This window comes from Mustela erminea, chromosome 2 (assembly GCF_009829155.1).
Source record: "Mustela erminea isolate mMusErm1 chromosome 2, mMusErm1.Pri, whole genome shotgun sequence".
NCBI lineage: Eukaryota > Metazoa > Chordata > Mammalia > Carnivora > Mustelidae > Mustela > Mustela erminea.
Window position 1 is genome coordinate 165,403,045 of NC_045615.1, and position 20,919 is coordinate 165,423,963.

Here is a 20,919-nt window from a genome sequence, read left to right on the forward strand (position 1 = left end):
GAGAAATGACAGAACCTCACACAGATTTTAAGGAAATCACTCTGGCTGCTATGTTGAGAACATTCTGAAGGGGGCAAGGGAAGAATCTCTTAGGACACTTAAGGGACATGCCATTATCCTATATATTACAATCTGAGAAGATTAAAAAAAGAAATCAACAGAAATTAAAATAGTCTCTGGTACTAAGTTGATCAGTTTGTTTTCAGAGCAGTTCAACTCAGTTCAACAGTTCAACCCACGACCTCTGGTCACCATGGCTGTGCGGACACTGGACGTACGAAATCAATGTCAGGACTGGTAACCAAAGTACACATGGACACAGTAGATAAAAATTTTTATTTACTTATTTAAATTTTCCTAAGATATAAAAAACAGGATGGTTTCCTCAATTACTGCTTTGGGTAGTGAGTAAAGGTCACAACAAAGAACAATAAACCCCAACTTTCTACAGCAGCTTTTGTTTTTCCCTAAAGACAAAGTCTGTTTTCCTACATTCATTCACTTAGATGAGATACAGATCAGGTGTCTTTTAAAAGTGCCCAAACTCATGCAGATGGGAATCTTAATAAGCAGAAGACTCACGGTCACTCAAATCCTTAAGAGTTCCTGGTTTCTGAGACATGAAGACGATTCTGCTAGTAAATGCTTGAACTAATTCCAGGCAAAGATGGTCTATGCCTTCATCTTCTGGTTCTCAGTTCATGAACATACTGCAAGACTGCTTCTTCAAGTCTGATTATGCGGTATTAAGACCTGAGAGTATTTTGCACAAGTCTGTTTTAAAGATTCCTAGATCAACGTCATTTGCTAATTTTCTATTCTACTATCTATACTTTTCTTCACTTCATCTGTCTTCTTTTCTTTCCACAAATTCCCAAGGACAATCCCTAACAAAACTATTAGTCCTAGTGTTCGGTTGGAGGTAAATTTATCCCAACAATCCTCTGGTCTGTCGATGTCTAGAGTGTAAATCTGTAAGAGAAGACCACAATGCTTCAATTAGCACTTAGTATGAACTTTTTGGCACCACAAATAAACACATCAGTATAGAGAAGATAGTCCTTTGTTACAGGGTTTTAAGCAATGGGAAGCCCTTATTGTATCCCAAACTGTTTCCCAGTGTAGAAAAACCTACCGTATCTCTCACTGGGTACCATCCAAGCTGCGTCCTAAAACCATCCACTTGAGTGGCACGTGAATGCTGAGAGGCAACCATGCTATTTTTACTTCTATTTAGAAAGCTCGAAACCAGTTACACTGATCTAAAATCTGCCTCCTTTAACTCCTACCCTCCCGTTCTAGCTTTATTCCTTGGAGCAATGTTTCTCAAAAGGCTGACAAGTCACCTTTGGGAAGGACAATTCTCTATTGTGCAGGGCTGTCCACTGCGTTGAAAGATATTTAACATACCTGGCCCCACTCACCAAATGGCTGTGGTGACCCCTCCCCAGTTTATTTGTGATAACCAAAAATGCCCTATGCATGTGTAAATCTCCTTCCCATCCCCCCACAGAGAAGGGGATCTGGCAACCTAGATCTGCTCTGACCTAGAACAAACACATTCCTTCTTCTCCACAGCAGTCCTACAAATCTATGAGGAAAGCCCCATGTCCCTGTCGTAGTCATTCCTAGGCTTATTAAGCATTAGCAACCCTCATTTTCCCAACTATTCTTTATTATATGGTCGCAGATTTAAAATCATCACGATTTCCTTTTTTCCCAAACCTTAGAAAGCTATATAGTCCATCATAAAAATACTGTGTCAAGGACTAGATAGAAGACCACAAATGCCGTTTAGAATTTTTTGGTGGGTTCCAAATATTTCTTACGGTATTTGTCATTTTCCTTGTAATTTCTGCCTTCCTCCACTAATATCCAGTGCTTAATTAAATATGGCGACACACCATTATCCTGATCAGACAATCAACTGATGGTGACAACACCCACAGAGCTGAGTTATGAGCAAGACAAGATGCTGCGAAATTCTGAGAAGGAAAATGGTGAAATCTAGAGAATCCTAGAGAATCACCAATTCCTGCCTTTAGCTTTCTTGTGAGAAAAACAATGAAGGTGATACGGCATGGGGTTTACTTTATGGACATTGGATTTTAGTCTCCTTCATACTGCTATACAAATCTGGCTTACACTGGTAAGTAATTTGCAATAATCTGTATAAAACAGATCATCTACATATAGGCTAACATGTTTTTGGATCTATCTGAAGAAAACAAAAGTAATGCTGATAAAAGCTAGAGTCCATGTACAAGCAATCTATTTCATTAAGCTTAGATCTGGTTCATTCATTTTACGAAAGTCACTAATGTAGATTCACAATATAAGCTTACGGGTGCTGGTTGGGTATCCCGGAATCCCTCTATCCAGACAGAACTCGGACATGTTAGCACTTCATGTCTTTTCTGGCCTTGGTTGCTAATGCCAGGGGACCCAACCTTAGGAATGATTAGTTCTCTAACTAACTACCATATCCATCACTAAAGCTTGGTGTAGTAAAAATATAGTTATGTTGGTCAGTTTGTTTCACAGCAATTCAACTCAACCCAAAACCTTCAGACAATGCTGAAATTTTTCCAGACATGAATCAGAAGAAATTCCAGAAACATCAAAGGAAAAAAAATAAATCTAGGTTTAGTTTTATGAGACTGACGCACTGCCTACTGCGCCAAAAAGACACTAGGTTTAGTTTTAAAGTATTTCTGTAAAATAATATAGCTAGCTTTTTTAGATGACATGCTGGCAGAGAGGAGGGGACGGTTCAGGGTAGCGCAAGTCAAGTAGCTGCTTTACGGAGTACCTTGCTCTGTAAACACGGAGGCTGTTTTGTTTAAATAATTTTTACAAATTTATACCAAGGAAAAATAAGGGGAAAAAGTAAGAAAAAGGTCCAACCTGGTGGGCCAGATGGGCTCCTACGGCAGCCAGGGCAGCGTAGTAGGGCGCCGTCTGACCACTGTTCACTCCCACCAGGCTCAGAGCCCCCAGCATCGCCACACCGAAGCCACTGAGCCACCGTTTGGTGTTTTCATGGAACCGCAGCGCCGTGGACTTAAGACCAATCAGGGCATCATCTCTCTTGTCCTAACACCAGAAAGCAGTAAGAAACTGTCCACTTTTTATTGGCATGCTATAAAACTCACCATTTTGGTTGTATAACCATCACCGCTATCTAATCCCGGAAGAAAGTGGCCTTCAAAGGACATAAGCTTGAAAGCCGACTAACTCAGAGACACAGGCTGATTAGCAGGCCGAACGGAAGTTGAGTGTCCCTGCGGAGGTTATCTTCCAGCTCCATTTCCACATGTCCTTTTTCTTTTTTTTTTTAATTTTATTTTTTCAGTGTTCCAAGATTCATGATTTATGCACCACAAGCCGTGCTCCATGCAGTACGTGCCCTCCCAGGTGGTGGGTATTAAGGAGGACCTTCGTTGTATTTCTTACGACCCCCCTAGTGACTCTTAACTACACACTGACTACCTTCCAAGTAAAACTCAAGTCTAATGGTTCCCATGGCTTCTCCTCACCTCAGAGTTCTTGAATTGCGACAACTTCCTGTACATTTTAGTTTCGATCTTGCTACACGCACAGATGCAGAAAATCTTCAACTGCCACTTACCCACATCCTTCCACGTCTCTCCTCCAGCTCAATTTATCCCTTGCCTCTCCCATCGACTCCCTGCTGTTGAAGCAGAGCTAGGTCTTGGTGACACACACATCCAGCTAACTGGTCACCTCCAGCAACTTAACTTCCACACACTGTTGTGCTTAGAGTCATGTGTTATCAGAGGCTGGGAGCTCCCGCAGGGACCTGCAGGCAGATCGCTATCTGATAGCTATCTCGGCACCAAATCGAGGTAACGAGTGTGGGGTTAGTGTATGCTTTTCCTTCCATACTGGAAGCTCAGAGGGGAGTCTGCTTCTCTCCCTCACTTTGCCCTGACCCCCCAGCCACTCATATACACTCTAATAATCTTTAAAAGAAAACAGTAACAACAACAAAAGTATTCACATGCCTGGGATATGAATACTGCTTAAGTGCTTGTAAATAAGACTTGATCTCTTTGGTAAACACATGCACATGAAATAAAAATATTTTATTGGAGCCAAGGAAACGTGAACGATTTTCTTTTCAGAAGAAAAAACTTTCCCTTTAATGTGGTTCATAAAGTTTCTAAATGGCAACAATAACTAAACCAAAGTTAAGGAAAAAAGATTTTTTTTTTTACCTGGTGGGCATAGATAGTATCATATATTAGAGTCCACATTATTCCAGAAAAATAAAGAGGCAGGCAAACAGACGGATCGCAGGAGCCCTTGATAGCAGACCATCCAAGTAATGCTCCCCAATTAAAAGTCAACCCTACAAGTGGTGAGAGAGAGAGGACAAGTCTAAATGCACTTGAGACTCCCAAGGGGGGAGGGGCATCAACACACAGTAAGTACTTCCAGGCATTAGGCTCTGTGCACTGTATTCTATGTCTCTTCCTGAAATTCTCTCAGCTCTCCGTGGTGGTGACTAGCTACAATGCACAAAAAGAAGACAGGTTCAGAGAAGTGAACAGACAATTAAAATAACACAGGTAACAGGAAGAATGATGTCACCTTGATAAACAGGGGGTCTTGTGAGAACATTTACCCTACCTCGTATGGTGCCTGGAGCAGTCAACGAGCAGTAGAAGTGGGGGTTTCAACTCGGGCCTACCTGAGTCAGAACCTCGTGTTTTTTCGTTTATGACTTGACTTCCCACATGCTACAGAAACGAGTGTAGGTGGGTACAACCCAACTTCTCTGAAGACTATCAACAAACACTCCCACGTGAACAGCCCCTCAGTCTGCTCGTGTGGCCCTTCGGACTGGACACTGAACTGCCTGCTGGACATTTCCACCGGCAAGTCCCTCGGGGCCCTCATACTCAGTGGGTCCCACGTGTCTTGTCTTCTTTTAGTCACTAAAAAAGTAGCTCAAACAACTAGAATAGTTCTAGGAACACTCTAGCTTATTCCAGGAGTAGGTATTTTTGTGACCTATTTGCCTTCGGCTCCCTCTGCCAACAAGTACGTATGGAATAGCGGGGATATACCAAGGGCTATGCTAGACACTGGGCCCTCCACATGTGAAGAGAGCTTTCTCTGTCAGGCATTTACAATTTACAACTGGGGGATGGAGGCGGCCTTCAGCATCTTCTCCTTTGATTACTGCCGGTGAAACAAGTAAGCGCCACACCAGAGCGCAGTGGGAGCTGGAGGCAAGACTGGCTTACTTTCTCCTGGAACATCTAAGGAAGGCCTCACAGGAATGGGCTAGCTAAGCTTTCACATACTAACCCCAATTCTCTTGCCTGACTGTGCTTTCTACCTGACTCCCCCAAGTCCTCAGGGCATCCAGGTCGGTGACTTAAAGAGAAGGGTAGGGTCCAATCAGTTAATTTTTTCTTCATGATATACCTTGATTTTTAAAAGAGCATTTCCAAAAATAATAATGGTGAGAATCTTAGTAAGTATGCAAAATTTCTTAGACAATAAAAATGGCTAATTGCCCTCCCTTAAAATATGAAAATCTCTTCTTGGTTTAGAAAATTTCATCTCTGCCACATTAGACACATACACACACACAAAAGTACAAGTTTGAGGGTACTGAAGGAAAGACTTGTGGTTATTTCAAGCTTACCCAGGGCTAACTGAGGCCAGTATGTAATTCTTTTCATTAATGGGTAGGTGATGACAAGAAGCAGGGATGCTGCTCCCAGAGCTATACTGAAATCAAGAAAAACCACTGAAGATTAGTATCACCATCTCTTAGAAATGCTAAAGACGACAATGGTAGTAACACTAATTGGAAAATGACTTTTCTTAAGTTATAACTTTTGTTATTTAAAATTATTTTCCTAGACTTTAGTTAGGATAAAAGATGATTAGAAAATATTTTAAGTGTTACAACACAACAGAACGAAGTAGTAATACATACAGTGCTTTCATGTATTAGGAGCTATTCTGTTTTACTTAGTTAACTCATTATAGTCCTCACCAAAAACCTAAGAGGCAGACAGTTTTATTCTACTTATTTTTTGCAGATGAGGAAACTAAAGCACAAAGAGATTAAGTAACTTGTTGACTATCATACAGCCAGGCAGTAGCAGGGCTCGGAGTCCGACTCGATACCCACCATATGCTACTGCCTCTCTAAATGTTGTTTTCAGCATTAAGACAGCTAATAAACGGAAATGTCCCAACAGAATTAAGAGTCCAGACCCCTCTCCCGATATGCACAATGGGTGTTAACTTCTCTAGGAGAGGACAGAACATCTATAAAAGGATAACAGCATAAGGTGTTCGTAGGTTTCTCCCAGTCACCCAACACCACCCTTAGAGGAAAAACCTTCTAAAACCATTTTCATGTGATGCTGTCAGGGCAAATTAAGTCTAGCCTCTATGAAGTGACACTAATTTTTTGTCTTGTTTTCCTCATTTATGTACTTTGTAAGGAGCCATCTGATGCACAAAGTTTGATTTTGTCTCTATTTAAGAGAAAGGAACGAACCCTTCCACTTCTCCCCTGTCATTGATTATGAGCACGACTCTAGGAAAGACCTGCTTAATATTTTTGCAAAATGAATATAATCACTTCCATCTAACTTAGAGACACTGTCAGGATAAATAAAATTATACATAAGGGTATACGTACACATCCATGTATGCATTTGGAAAAGCTATGAAAGTGCCATGTGTTTCTTGGGGAACACATAATGTAAGTGTAACCATGGTTCAGAATAAATTAAATGCTGATCTTCTCATTCCTCTGGCAGAAAACATTCTTGGTTTTACGACATGTGGTGATTTCTTTATACTTGCTAACTTAAAGATGCTCCATAGATAGCCAACAAATAATTTTTGTGATAAAGATACATCAATTTTATTTATTTCTACTTTCTCCATTTCAAAAGACAGAGATTTTATATGTAACTCTGAAAAACATATTTACTATACCTGTAGTAATTCAGACACAGAAGAACACCCAGTGCCAATGTCAGCTGTCCCCCGAGGAAAAGAAAGGATCGAAAAATTGAAATGTCTCCAGCAGCTATTGGGCGATTTGCAGTTCTTATAACCTTAATAAGAAAAACACAAACTTTAGCCTCATGTAATGGTTTAATCATGGACTTAAACATGTAATGAAGAGAACAGCCCAAGGCAGGCGCTAAGTGAAAACCATGACTAAAATGTGAAATCAACATGGGAAGCACTGCCATAAATCAAAACTTCGCCTTCAAACAGCTAGAAAAAGCACTAAAAATTCCCACCACTCATTCCCCTTTCTTCCCATCTCCCATTTCTGAACACACAAAATAGAGCAACCTCCTCATCTGGCTAATTAGGTACCCCGCTTATCAGCAAGTATATGTTTAATTTCCACAGAGAAAAGAGAGGCAATTCTCAGGAAAGAGGAAACTGCAGTGAATGTTTTGAGGACAGGAAGCCCTGCACTCAGCAATCAAATGTAAATAAAGAAAGAAGACAAATTATCTGGGTTTGAAAACAGGAGTCCTTTTGCCAGGCTATTTAAGGATGGGTCTATAATCTAGTATTAACTGTACCCAAATACAAAGGGCAGATTCAATATTATGAACAGACAGAGCCATTATGTGGATAAATAAGATACATTAGTTGTTCTGTTCCTGTCTAAAAATCATGAAACGTGACTATTCTAAACTGAAGCATAAAAAAGAGCATAACCAAAATTTTCAACATTGTTAGAAGAACTCCAGATCGGGGTCCCAAGAGCCCAGCATGTGAATCTGTTCTATCACCTACCAGCTGTGTGAATTTTAGCAAATGACTTAACCTCTCTTGGACTTAGGTTACTTACTTGTTACAAGAAAAACAGAAGAGAGAGGAAAAAGAAGACAAGAGATAAGAGCAGTGTCTAAAAACCACATGCAATAAATGTTAACTATTTTGATTTTCATTTGTATCAAGGGTTATTAGCAAACTATGGCCTATGGGCCAAATCCAGCCTACTGCCTATTTTTAGATGGTCTGTGAGCTAGTAAGAATAGTTTTTACTTTTTTAGGCAATTGAAAATCAGCTAAAAAAGGGGTACTGTATTATGACACATGAAAATAATATCAAATTCAAGTTTCAGTGTACATAAATAAAATTCTATTGAAACAGAGATATACCCATTTGTTAACATATTGTATAAGGCTGCTTTCATGCTGAATAGAATCAAATCGTTGCAACAAAGATGGTATGGCCCACAAAGACTAAAATATTTACTATCTGCTCCTTTACAGAAAAAATGTGCTGACCCACTTCATAGCATGGTTCACTCTGCAATACACAGTTTGTCAAAAACTGTAACGACTCACCTTGGTTAGACTGCCAGACCTGGATCTTTTATCTTTGATTTGGTCCCTATAGTTTTAGTTAGAAATATATTATGTCCTGTATTTGTTTTAGATTGTTATGATTATTCCAGCTACTACGTGAGTGCTTACAATATGCCACTATGCTAAGAGCTACGTATGCATCACATCACTGAATCCTCATAACAACACTGACTTTTAGCCACTCACATGTTCTTGCCGTCTCTGTTTCAGCAGAGGCTTGGCAACTTCCCAAATCACGGATGGGGGGGAGCACAATCTGTCCAGTCCCCTGACTACACTACTAACCACAGGTTAGACCATCCCTTCAGTACTGATAACCGCCTGGCTAACTTCGAAAAGCGAAAAAAAAACTAGCACTCCATCAAAACACTAAGAATGATATGATGATTAAACATATTGTATGTGGTTTTTAATGAAACCATTTGCTTATAGCTTATAAAACTAAATCACTGGGGCACCTGGGTGACTCAGCCAGTTAAGCATCTAACTTCGGCTCAGGTCAAGATCTCGGGGTCTTGGGGCTGGAGCCCTGCACAGGGTTTCCTGCTCGGCGGGGAGTCTGCTTGTCCCTTTCCCGTTGGCCCTCCCCAACTTGTTCTCTCTCTCTGAAATAAATAAAATATTTTTAAAAATAAAATAAAACTAAATCATTAATGCCTGTATGTTGAGATTATTGCAATGTTTATGGACCTAATGCTTATCACATGGTTGGCAGATTATACAAAATCAACAGAACACACTTAACTCGCACCAGAATAACAATTTACTTAACATTTAATGTATCAGCAATTTACTTATTATCTAACACACTAAGCAAAACCCTGAGCCACAAACATCCCTAATGATATACAGTCCTTAAGAAACTGTGATAAGCATACAACATGGCCAAGCTTTAACTTATCCTTTAAAATACCAAAAAATGTTGTGTTTCTTTATACTAATAATGAACTACCTCAAAGGGAATTAAGAAAACAATCTCATTTACAATTGCAGTAAAGAATAAGATATCAAGAGACAAATTTAACCAAGGAGGTGAAAGACCTGTATGTTGAAAATTACACGACATTAATGAAAGGAATTAAGACACAGTATATGGAAAGATAATTTCATGCTCATGCATTGGGAGAATTCATATTGCTAAAATGTCCATACCTCTCAAAGCAATATAGAGAGTCAATGCAATCCCTAGCAAAACTCCAAAGGCATTTTTCACAGAAATAAAATGTTCCTAAAAGTTGTATGGAACCACAAAAGACTCTGAGTAGCCAAAGCAATCTTGAGAAAGATGAACAAAGCTGGAGGCATCACCACTTCCTGATTTTCAAACTATACTACAAAGCTACACTAATTAAAACAGTATGATTTTGGCATTAAACAGACATACAGATCAATGAAACAGAACAGAGAGCCCAGAAATAAACCCACACATTAATGGTCAACTGATTTATGACAAAGGAGCCAAGACTATACAACAGAGAAAGAACAGTCTCTTCAGTAACTGGTGCTGGGAAAACTGGAGAGCTAGACGAATACATCTGGGATGCCTATAAACAGGACACCCAAAATTAACTCAATTGGGCTTAAAGACTTGCACAAAAGACCTGAAACCATAAAACTCTTAGAAGAAAACATAGCCATAAGCTCCTAGACACAGGTCTTGGCAATTTTTTTGGATCTAACAGCAAAAGTAAAAGTGACAAAAGCAAAAATAAAGTGGGACTGCATCAATCCAGAAAGCTTCTGCACAGCAATGTGAACCATCAGTGAAATGAAAATCAACCTACCAAATGGGGGGAAAACATTTCTGCAAACCATATATCCAATAAGGGATACACACACACACACACACAACACACACACACACATCTCCCAATTTAGAAAGAACTCCTGTAACTAAAAAAACAAAAAACAAAAATCCAAATAAAAAATAGGCAGAACTCATGACTAGACATTTTTCCAAGAAGACATACAGATGGCCAACAGATGCATGGAAAGATGCTTAATATCACTAATCATCAGGGAAATGCAAACGGAACCACAATGAGGTATCATCTCACACCTGTTACAATGGCTATTAACAAAAGACAAAAATAAGTTTTGGTGAGGATGGAAGAAAAGGGAATCCTTGTGCATTATTAGTAGAATATAAACTGTTGCAACCACTGTGGAAAACCAGTATGGCAGTCCCTCAAAAAATACAAGTAGAAACTATTGTATGATCCAGAATTCCACATCTGGGTATTCATCCAAGGAAATGAATATATTAATTCAAAAAGATATATGTACCCCCATGTTCACTGAAGCATTACCTAAAGTAGCCAAGTGATGGAAACAATCTAACTGTCCGTTGATGGATGAATGGATAAAAAAAAACTGTGGTACACCTACACATATACACAAAATACTATTCAACCATTAAAAATAATCTTCCCATTTTGCAACAACATGGATGGATCCCAGGGCATTTATGCTCAGTGAAATAAGTCAGACAGACAAACACTATATGATCTCTCTTACATGTGGAATCTAAAACAAAAAAAACAAAACTCAAGATTATTAAAAAGAGAACAGGTTGGTGGTTACCAGAGGTAGGCTGGGAGCAGTGGGGGCAGGAAAGAAATGGTGAACTTATTTGTTCTCTTTCATTTAAATAAACTGAACAAAAATTAAAAAAAAAATTAATTTTAAAAAAGAGAGAAGCACATAACATTTTAAGTCATGTTAGCAAAACCTCCTCAATAGCTACAAACACTCATTTAAGAGCTTTGTTATATGTGTATACAGAATCTGGACTTTCCTAATCGAGAAAATGTCATAGGGGAGATAAAGGTATCTCATCAGTAATCTTTTACCTAAGGAGAAAAAAACTCACTTCAGGGGAAACTAAATGGTCATATTTTGTTAATTATAAGTTGGTTGGTTTGAATATATATTATTTTTTTTAATTAACCTTTTTCTTTTGAGATAACTGTAGATTCAAATGCAGCTTTTAAAGACTATCTTGGCATTTTAAAAAAATATAAAGATCCCACGTACCCTTTATCCAGTTTCCCCCAAAAGTAACATCCGCAAAACTTTACAGTTCAATAAAATATTACAACCAGGATTTTGGTATTAGCTGCTCCAAACACGTTCAATAATTACTTTGAAGTGATACACACCAGCAGCCTCAATCATACAGTCATGCGGAATGAACGGCTGAGAGGGGTTATGAACCCCAAATCAGGAAAGTGTGCATCTCCTGGCAAGAAGCAGGGGGGCGGGGGATGTGTTCAGCATACAGTTCCTGCCACCTGCCACAAGCCTATCCTCCAGCCACACACAAACCACATCCGGCAGTTGTTAAGCTTTATACTTCATCTCATAGCCACACTCTCTATCTGCTGTTCCCTCCATCCAGAGTGACCTTCATTCTCCAGCCCACCTTTTTCCTGCCAACTTATTCGGACACCGTTCAGTCCCTCCCCTGGAAAGTTCTCTCTGCTCCCTTTGGCTGAGGTAGGCGGTCTTCAGTTAAGTTCCCCTGCAGATACCATTCTCACAACAGTGCTGTAAGAGTGCAGCTATGAAACTGTGCGGTCAGGAATGCTGTCCCTCATCCACACAATCCTCCTAACGCCTGTCACTGTGTCTCACACACAGCAAATAATCAATATTTTTTTGAATAAAAAAGACATTGTGGTACTGTTCTATAAACTAAAAATCGTTACAGGTGTGTCTTGCTAAAGAAAAATTCAGACCAGCATGAAAGGCAAACTAGGGATGATTTTATATATATAAATAATGAAAATACACACACACACACACATATTTATATATATGTATATAAGATTATTCATTTTACATAATTTAGCATGGGTTTCTTTTAAATTGAAAGTTTACTTTATTATTTACTCAAGCATTTAATGAATGATCTTATACTTGTTTGTGGCAGAGTCGCTAAGGATAAAAGGCAAATAAGATGGATGTTTCCCTTGAGAAAATAACCGTTGAGGAAGAAATAATTACACACGTGCATTGGAATACGCATAGAAAATAATCTGGAGAAATATAATGCATCAAACTGTTAAGTGAAGTTTCTCTGGGGGTTTGGGAGAGCAAGTAAGAAAGACTTGCACTTTCTATACTTTGTATTTCTGTACTGTCTGAATTTTTCAGATTAAACATGTACTATTTTTCCAAGAGAAAAAAAGAATAAAATTACATTTTTTTAATGAAATAATTTTAGCAAACACTAATGAGGGCTTCCTTGGCTTATTTAAATGAAGATTTGATTTCATCAAAGAATAGTCACAACTCCAGTATATATCTCAAGGAAAGCACAACAGTCCTCTTGGATGCACAAAGGCTCAGGATGATCTTTTGCTTTGCTTCTAATGTCCTTACCTTGGCCGCCTAAATCTAATTCATTTTGTAGACATGAAGTGCACGTCCTGCCTGCCTGGCCGCTCTTGTGTGGAGAAAGGGGACGCGCGCACTGTGCAATGCCGGCCGCTCAACTGAAAACCGGCACTCCTCATGCCTGGATTTCAGCCAGTCTGCTAAAGATCCCTTGCCTTCTCTGGACTACAAAAGTGATGCCACCATGTCACTGTACACAATTGAGAGGGGCTCCCTATTCCTTTCCAGGAAGAAACTACCTTTTTATCATAGTCCCCGGTCCCACATGTCATTAATAGTACAGCCTGCTCCGCGCATCAGAACAGCTCCAGTGCCAAAGAGGGATAACATGTACCAATCTGGAAAACAACCAGGTTCGGCTGCTAACCCAATGCTCCAAGTACATGGCAGATACAGCAGCCAGGTGCCTAAGCAAAAATAAAAAGACAAAGAAGGTACACATTCGAGTTAGTCAGCTATCTTCATTTGTTCAAACCTTCTATCCCCAAGAAGAAAAGTACACAAAATCAAAAGCACATGACAAAACTGGGAAAATACATGAACAACTCGTATCACAACGGACTCTTTGGCCCTATGTAGGGTTCCTAGAAACTGGAAAGAGATCAATACTGCAATGGAAAAACAGACAAAGGATTATAGAAGTTCACAGAAAAAGAAATACAAATGACTCTTCTTTATATGAAAGATCAAACTTTCAGAAATACACATCAAAATGACATTGAGATAACATTCTTCATACACACCCTTGGGAGTGACATTCGCACACACTGCCCGTGAGGTTACAAAGCCGTCCACCGCTATGGAGGGCTACCAGACTACTATTACAGTGCATGTGCACTCCCCCACTCCAAACACATACATCTGAATGTCCGTATGTTCACAGGCCATGCCAGGGAGGACACAGGAGAAACGGATACTTGCCTCTCGGGAAGGGAACTGGGTGGCTAGGAGACAGGGGAGAAGATTTAGTTTTCACTCTACACCTTTGCAATTTCTGAATTTTGTATCATATGCACATATTACCTGCTAAAAAAAAGTTAGCAAAACTTTCTTCTGTTGTTAGTACAATAAAATAAAATTGTGTTGTGGGAAGGTGGACATAAAGCTACTGTTTTTCAAGTATTTTGCCATGTAGCGCCAATCAAATGGCATTTGTTCTTGGTCCTTAGCCTATAAACTAGATGAAATAAAGCTAAAACCAAATAGATTGTACAGAAAAGAGATTTCACATGTAAACTTTGATATTCCACTTTCAAAAGAAAGTCTTTCAACAAATGTTTGGAAATGGTGCCTATTATGATAAATTCTGAGCTTTACTTCCCAATTTAGACACATCATAGAAAAAGGAGATGTGGCTAAGATGAGATCCTATACAAAAACAGCTGAATGACAAAGTGCTTATAATCATATTTAAATTTTGTAAGTTCAAGTTTTATTCATTTACAGGTATTTATAAAACACATACAGGAACTGAGAATACAGCAGTGACTAAGGGAGAGAGGCTTCTAAATGAAAAGGAGGAAACACAGTTAAACAAACAATAACAATAAAATAGATCAATTCAAAAACAGGGCAAATACAGCATCCTTCAAAGCCATAAAACAGTGCCACCCAAGTCACTGGTGGAGGGACCAGAGAGGACACAGCAGAAAAGGCAAGGAGAGACTGAAAACAAGCAAGGGCCAGTTCAGACTCGAATTCAGGTTCAGGAGTGCTGGACAGACTCCTATTTGGTGTGTCCCATAGAAAACAAACGCAACAACAGCTAACACTGCTTGAAGTGTTAGCTACTGTTCTAAATGCTTTACACACACAAATTCATTTAATTCCCCCCCACACACCCTTACAGGGTGGGCACTAGTACTGTTCCTGTTTCACATACAGATGAGGAAACAAACTCACAGAGAGGTTAAGTGTTTAACTACCTCCTTTCTCCTGGATCTACCAGTATAGCTCAGAGGGGCAGACTGACCCTGCCCTGATAGAAGCAAAAGAACACCACTCCAAAGACATTATTTTCCTGGTGCAACTAGACCTGAAGGGTCTGTTTTCTAAAAATTCTGAAGAGAAAAGAAGTGCAGTCACCGACAGCATTTTTACATCAGCAACATTTCCTTTGCCATTAGTCTCCGTTATAGGAACCATATTCATTTACACAGGGAATCTGTAGAGCATCCCATGGATGGCGGGGGCTTCCTATAATGAAGGGAAAAGTCAGACATTCAGTTCGATGTCTGCCACAAGAAATGGAGTGATGCTAGACACTACAGTATACCAAACTTGAAGGTTTAGTCTTCTTCATATATAAATAAGAGGAAAGACTACCTACGTCTCAGAACTATTATGAGCAAAGGAAACTAGTGATAATGAAAATAAAGACGGTAAGAGCAAACATGGAACTGTTACCATGTCCCAGGTGCTGTCATGAAACACTTGATTCTCATGACAAACCTGAGATAGGCAGAGTTTGTACGATACCCACTTAACAAATACAAAAACTGAAGCACAGAGGAAGACGTAATTTGCCCAAGACCACAAAGGCAAAAAGTGGCCGAGCTGAAATTTACACTCGGGTAGCCCCGCTCTCGTCTGTGTCAGGCCAGGGCTGCCACTCAGTACACCCGACGCTCCACAGACGGTTCTCCCGGCTCGTCGGCAACCCTGATTCTCAGCCACGGGGCTTCCCTCTCTTCCCTATGGCCCTTCAGTTATCTCTCCTCCGTCCAGGATTCAGAGAGGACAAGGATGCCAACAGGTCTCAGAAAGAAATGTCTGTTGTAGAAAAAGGAGAAACTCGGAGATGAAATAAAACGAACACGTTCTGAGAGGTGGTGGGCAGACCAAAAAGCCTACGAATATGGAACCCAAGATTCTTTACTAATTACATATTATCTTCCAGACAACATACTCACCTGTAAGTGGAGTAAAACAGAAATTACAATTAAATTACACAATTTCGTGTAAAGACTGCCACCTGCTGAAATTCTGAAATACTGTCGTTTGTGGCAATTTGAACAAAGTTGTAATCCATTCTGAAAAACAATGAATTCCACTTTGATTTATAAAACGAGATCCAATTTCAACAAAGTAGAACAATGGACATAAAACTGCTCCATGAAAGAGTAATTTAAATAAAGAAAATCAAGCCTGCGGTTCTACTGTCAATTTGTGGTCCCCGGCATAGAGCAGGGGCTGAAACACGTCGGCCGCGCGACGGACGGCGATTCAGCAAACTGCCTCCAAGACCCCGCAGTCACCATCTTGTGCAGAACTAAAGCGCGCAGGTACCTCCCCAAGATTCGGAACTCTTAACGCGTCTTCTTGAATTCTCACCAAAGCCCAGCACCTCCCGGGCACTGAGCAGGGCAGGCCCGTCGCAAGGCCCCGCACACGCAAACGGGTCCCGCGGCGGCGTAGGGAGTCAGCGCTACCCGCGTCTTCATCTTACGTCTGAGAAAGGAAGAGGTCTGGTTCCAGACCTTTAGTCCTAACCCCCTAGTGGCCCGCACCATGTGGCGGGGTGTGCGGCCACTCCTGCGGAAGCCAGAGGGCCCGGCAGGGGGAATCCCGCAGCCGCTCGTCGGTCCGGAGCGGTGCGGGCCTAGAGCGCGGCTGGACCCAGACGCCGGAGCCGAACGCCCGCGGCGCCTCGGAGGAGAACCGGGCTCGGAGATGTACCAACTTGCACGCGGCCCCAAACGCAAGGGGTCACAGGGCAGGGCTGTCCTTTTCATCCGCTTCTGCGCTTAGGAGCTAAGTGTTGTCACGCTCCGTGCTCTGACCCAGAGGCGCGGTCCACGGCCTAGAGCACCACGAGCAAGACCAGCTCGGGGCCTCGGCCGGGCAGAGCTGGACCGACGGGCTCTCCACGCCCGGCAAACGCCCCCGCCGGACGGACCCAGCCCCGGCCGCGTCCCCGCTGCCGGCGGTCCCTCCTGGTCCGCTCCGGCCCGGCCCGGCCTCCCGGGCGTTCCCGCACCGCGCGCCGTCCCCGGCGAGCCCCCGCCCGGGCGCTCCAGCTCCCCGCCCCGCCGGGCTCTCACCCCTGCCCTGCGGGGGTCCGTCTGCTCCCGACACGTCTTCGCCTCGCCTCGGAGCCCCCGCGAGCCGCTCGCTCCACCGCCGCACTGTGCACGGCGCGCGCCGCGAGCTCGACCCTCCCGCGCAGCCCTCGGTCTCCCGCAGCCGCGACGGGCGTCCCGACCCCGACGCCAGCGGCGCGGAGGAGCTCGTCGGCCACGACCGCCAGGCTCCGCGGGGGCGCGGGATGGGGGCGGAGGCGCGGGATGGGGGCGGCTCGTGGACGCGGCGCGCGCACCGCACGGAGGAGCCAGCGGCCGCGGCGTCCGTCCGTCCGTCCGTGTGTCCGTGAGTCCGTCCGCGCGTCCGTCCGTCCGCGAGGAGAGACCCAGGGCGGAGCCACAGGCCGCCGGGCGACCTCTTCAACAGCGGGGGCCGGAGGTCTCGGGGCCACTGCGAGCCGCCAGCCGGACCGCGGGCGCTGAACCCGCCGGACTCCACCGAACCGAGTCGTCGTGTTGCGGGCGGCGCCGGGACTCGGAGTCCGCACTGCGCCCCCCGCGGCGGCTCCGGCGGCCGCTCTGCGCTTAGGGCCGCGGGCACCGGCGCCAACGCGACCGCAGAGCGACCGGCCTCGGGGACGGGAAGGCCGGCTGGCCGCCCCGCGAGTCGGGGCGCCCCCCGCCCGCCCGCAGCCCCGCCCCCGCAACCCGCAGCCCCCGCCCCCGCACGCCCGCAGCCCCGCCCCCGCCCGCCCGCGCGCGCGCACTCACCGACCGGCCTGTCCAGCCGCATGAGGCGCAGGTAGGGCTGCAGAGGGCGGGGCGCCGAGTCCACGACCGCCGCGGCCGAGAGGCTGAGCCGGCGCCTGCGCGGTCCCGGCCCGGCCGGAGCCTGCCCGTGCCCCGCGCGCGACGCGCCGACCGCGCGCACCAGGGCCAGGGCGCGGGAGTCCCGCCGCCACGAGTGCGTCAGGCCCCGCAGACCCCGCGCGAGCGCCGCGCCGCGAGCGCCCAGCATGGCGCTTGGGAGGGCGTGGCCCGCGCCGGCCCGGGGTCACGCCGCGGCGGACCTGCGCAGTGACGTCAGCGGGCGGCGGCGCGCGTCCGCCTGGGCTCCGCGGCGGCGTGGGCCGAGCGAGTGTGGTGAGGGCGCGGGAGCGCTGTGGTGGGCGCTGCGGCCCCGGGGCGGCGCTTCCCGGGATCCTTCGTGTCCGCGGGTTCCCGGGCCGGCAGCGGGAGGAGCGCTCGCTCGCTGGAGCAGCACAGAGGGGCGGCCTCGAAGCGCCTCCAGGACGCTCGTTCGCCGGCGGCGCTTCCTGGTGAAGCGCGCGAGTGTGAGGTAAAGCCGTGCTCGGCGCGGCGGAGGCGCCTCGCGCGGGCCGGAGCCCGCGGTTCGGTGCTCGGCGCGGGGTCGCTCCGCCGCTGCCCGCCGCTGCCTGCTGGCGTCCTCCGTGTCTCTGGCAAGTAAGTAGTAAAATCTTGAAAAGCGACAAAATGATAGAAGCTGACAGAAAAGGCGGGTCCGAGAGGCGCTCCGTGCGCTGCTCCGTCGGACCGGGGCGGAGCGCCCAGTGCGCGCCGCGGGGAGCTCGGAAACCAGCCGTGACTCACGTCCCCGCCCCGCCCCGCCCCCGAGGTCGCGCCCCTGCGTCCGGAGTCCCCCGTCCCCCGGGCCTCTTCGGACAGTCCCGGCGGCGGAGGCCGGCCCCGGAGCGAGGCCGACCCCGGCACCGCGGCGATTCTGAGAGTCGGCTCCGGCCGGCGGCGTACGTGGGTGACCCGCCCGGGGAAGTGACAGGTTGCGTCGGGTTCCTTCTGTGGCGGTGACCCCCGTTTTGTTTTCTAACTTTTTTGAAAAAAATGGTTTTACTCATTTACTTGAGACAGAGGCAGGGTGAGCGAGAGCATGAGCAGGGGGAGGGGCGGAGGGAGAAGCCGGCTCCCCGCGGAGCCCGCCGGGGCTGGGGGCTGGGACTCGGGACGTGACCTGAGCGCAGGGCAGACGCTCACCCGCCGAGCGCGCGCCCCTGAGGAGCGTGAACGCGCGCGGGAGCTCCTGCGGGGGGCGCGGGGGTTCTGCAGAGGCAGGCCCCGGAGCGCGGCGCCGACGCCCGTGATGAGCGTGGGTGACGGACCGAGCGTGATAGAGCGCGTGGAGGGGCCTGACACGTCCGTGGGGCGCTTGTCTGCTGAGCGCGTGCGCGGTGACTGGACGCGGAAGCGCTTTCCGGATGTGCCCCGCAACAACACGCACGTTTGCCTGATTAAAGCGCCACGGCACGGACTAGCCTTGGTGGGCTCCTGTGAAAGGTCTGCGCGAACCTCAATGAAGACGTTGGGTTTAACCAAGTAGCCTGTCCTCCTCCGAAAAAAGTAACCCAAAAACCAGTGAAAAACGAGGGGCTACGTCAAATGTGTGGAAATAAAGAAGTTGATGGAAATCAAGGGTGTCCTAAAAAGCTACAACATTTGATCGCCATTTAATATTGTAATAAAAATGACAAATAATAGAAAAGATTTTTTAAAAATACAGTTAAATTCTTAATTATCTAAATTTCTCCGGGGTTTTCCAACCCATGTCGGTGAAATTGAGAATGGAATAAAATTGGAAAAAAGACAAGACTGAGTATCTTATTGTTGAAAGAAAACCCAAATCTCTGATCCGGACCCAGAGCAAGGATAGGGAATATTATTATTGCTGTTACGTTTTTCTAAGGCGTCCACCGTACGAGCCGGTCTACACATCCTCGGTAACATTTTCTAAAAGATCTTTACAGTTGTTACTAGTTACTCAGTCTATTTATTTTGAAACACTCCTGCTTTGATTTTGTATTGCACGGGCAGGTAAGACAGATGGGTGTTAGGGTAGTTGCGTAGTTTCGTTGGTAATCAAAATTCCGGTTAAAAGGATAATTAGAAGATTCACCAATCATGAGAATGAGGTGATTCAACAGCTGATGAGACACATCAGAGTTTTTAAAAAAAAGAAGAAGAAGAAGAAGGCAAAATGACTGAATACACAAGCCTTACAGCATGACTCAGAATTTTCTGATACCAGGAGATGAAGTGACCCACGGGACGAAAATAAAAGACAAAAATAAATTGGAACCAATATGATAAGTTGGAGGAAGTAAATGTATTTGACAAATTAAATACCAATGGAAGGGTGTGGACTCAAAACATCTCACAGGGCAGACAAGAGCTTTCTCTAAGGAAATTTAAAACCTTAATATTTTTTATGAATTTTTTAAATTTTATTTACTTATTTGACAGAGAGAGATCACAAGCAGGCAGAGAGGCAGGCAGAGAGAGAGGAGGAAGCAGGCTCCCTGCCGAGCAGAGAGCCGGATGCACGGCTCTATCCCAGGACCCCAAGATCATGACCCTAGCTGAAGGCAGAGGCTTAACCCACTGAGCCACCCAGGTGCCCCAAAACCTTAATATTAATTCATTTAATATTCATTAATATAGAGGCACCTAGATGCCTCAGTCAGTTAAGTGGCGGACTCTTGATTTAGGCTCAGGTCATGATCTCAGGGTCTTGGGTTTGAGCCTTTGTGTGCGTCTCCACACTCAGTGGAGAGTTGGCGTCAGGATTCTCTTTCACCTTCTGCCTCCCCCAAATGAATAAATAAATCTTCTAAAAATGTTCATTAATGTATAACTAGGAGCATTCCTTTCTTCATATAACTATGCCCCCAGTTTTTCAGTAATCATCTGCCATGGGTGAGAGCTCATTAGTGATACTTTTTTTAAAGATACTTCAATTTTTTAATTTTAACAATTCAAATAAAATTCAGCTAGTTAACATAAATAGAATAAATGCACATAATTTACAGCCATGTACACAAAATGGGAGAATAGCAAACCTCACATAAATGATCAAAAGATATCATTTCTTTTGAAGTTGATTATTTAGGTATGACTAATAGATCATAATTTAGTTGTTCACATATGAAGGGTACATATTCAAGTGTTTATTAACGAAAGAACTGAGTGAAACTAGAATTTTCAGTTTCTAAAAGGAGTAGCATAAAAAGCAGTGTATAGATTAACTAGAAATATAAGTGCATGATGGAGAAGAGAACTGAGT

The 20,919-nt window shown here is 44.6% G+C and overlaps 1 protein-coding gene across 1 annotated transcript; it reads right to left on the reverse strand.

Annotated features, from left to right (window-relative positions):
• Nucleotides 1–317: 317 nt before the first annotated feature.
• Nucleotides 318–17,875, reverse strand: COQ2 (coenzyme Q2, polyprenyltransferase). The gene is given in 8 exon segments (XM_032334790.1): nucleotides 318–972; nucleotides 2,908–3,096; nucleotides 4,242–4,375; nucleotides 5,684–5,769; nucleotides 7,000–7,121; nucleotides 13,044–13,058; nucleotides 13,060–13,211; nucleotides 17,598–17,875. Coding segments are annotated over 8 exon segments (1,110 nt in total). The 5' UTR covers nucleotides 17,845–17,875; the 3' UTR covers nucleotides 318–807.
• Nucleotides 17,876–20,919: the final 3,044 nt, after the last annotated feature.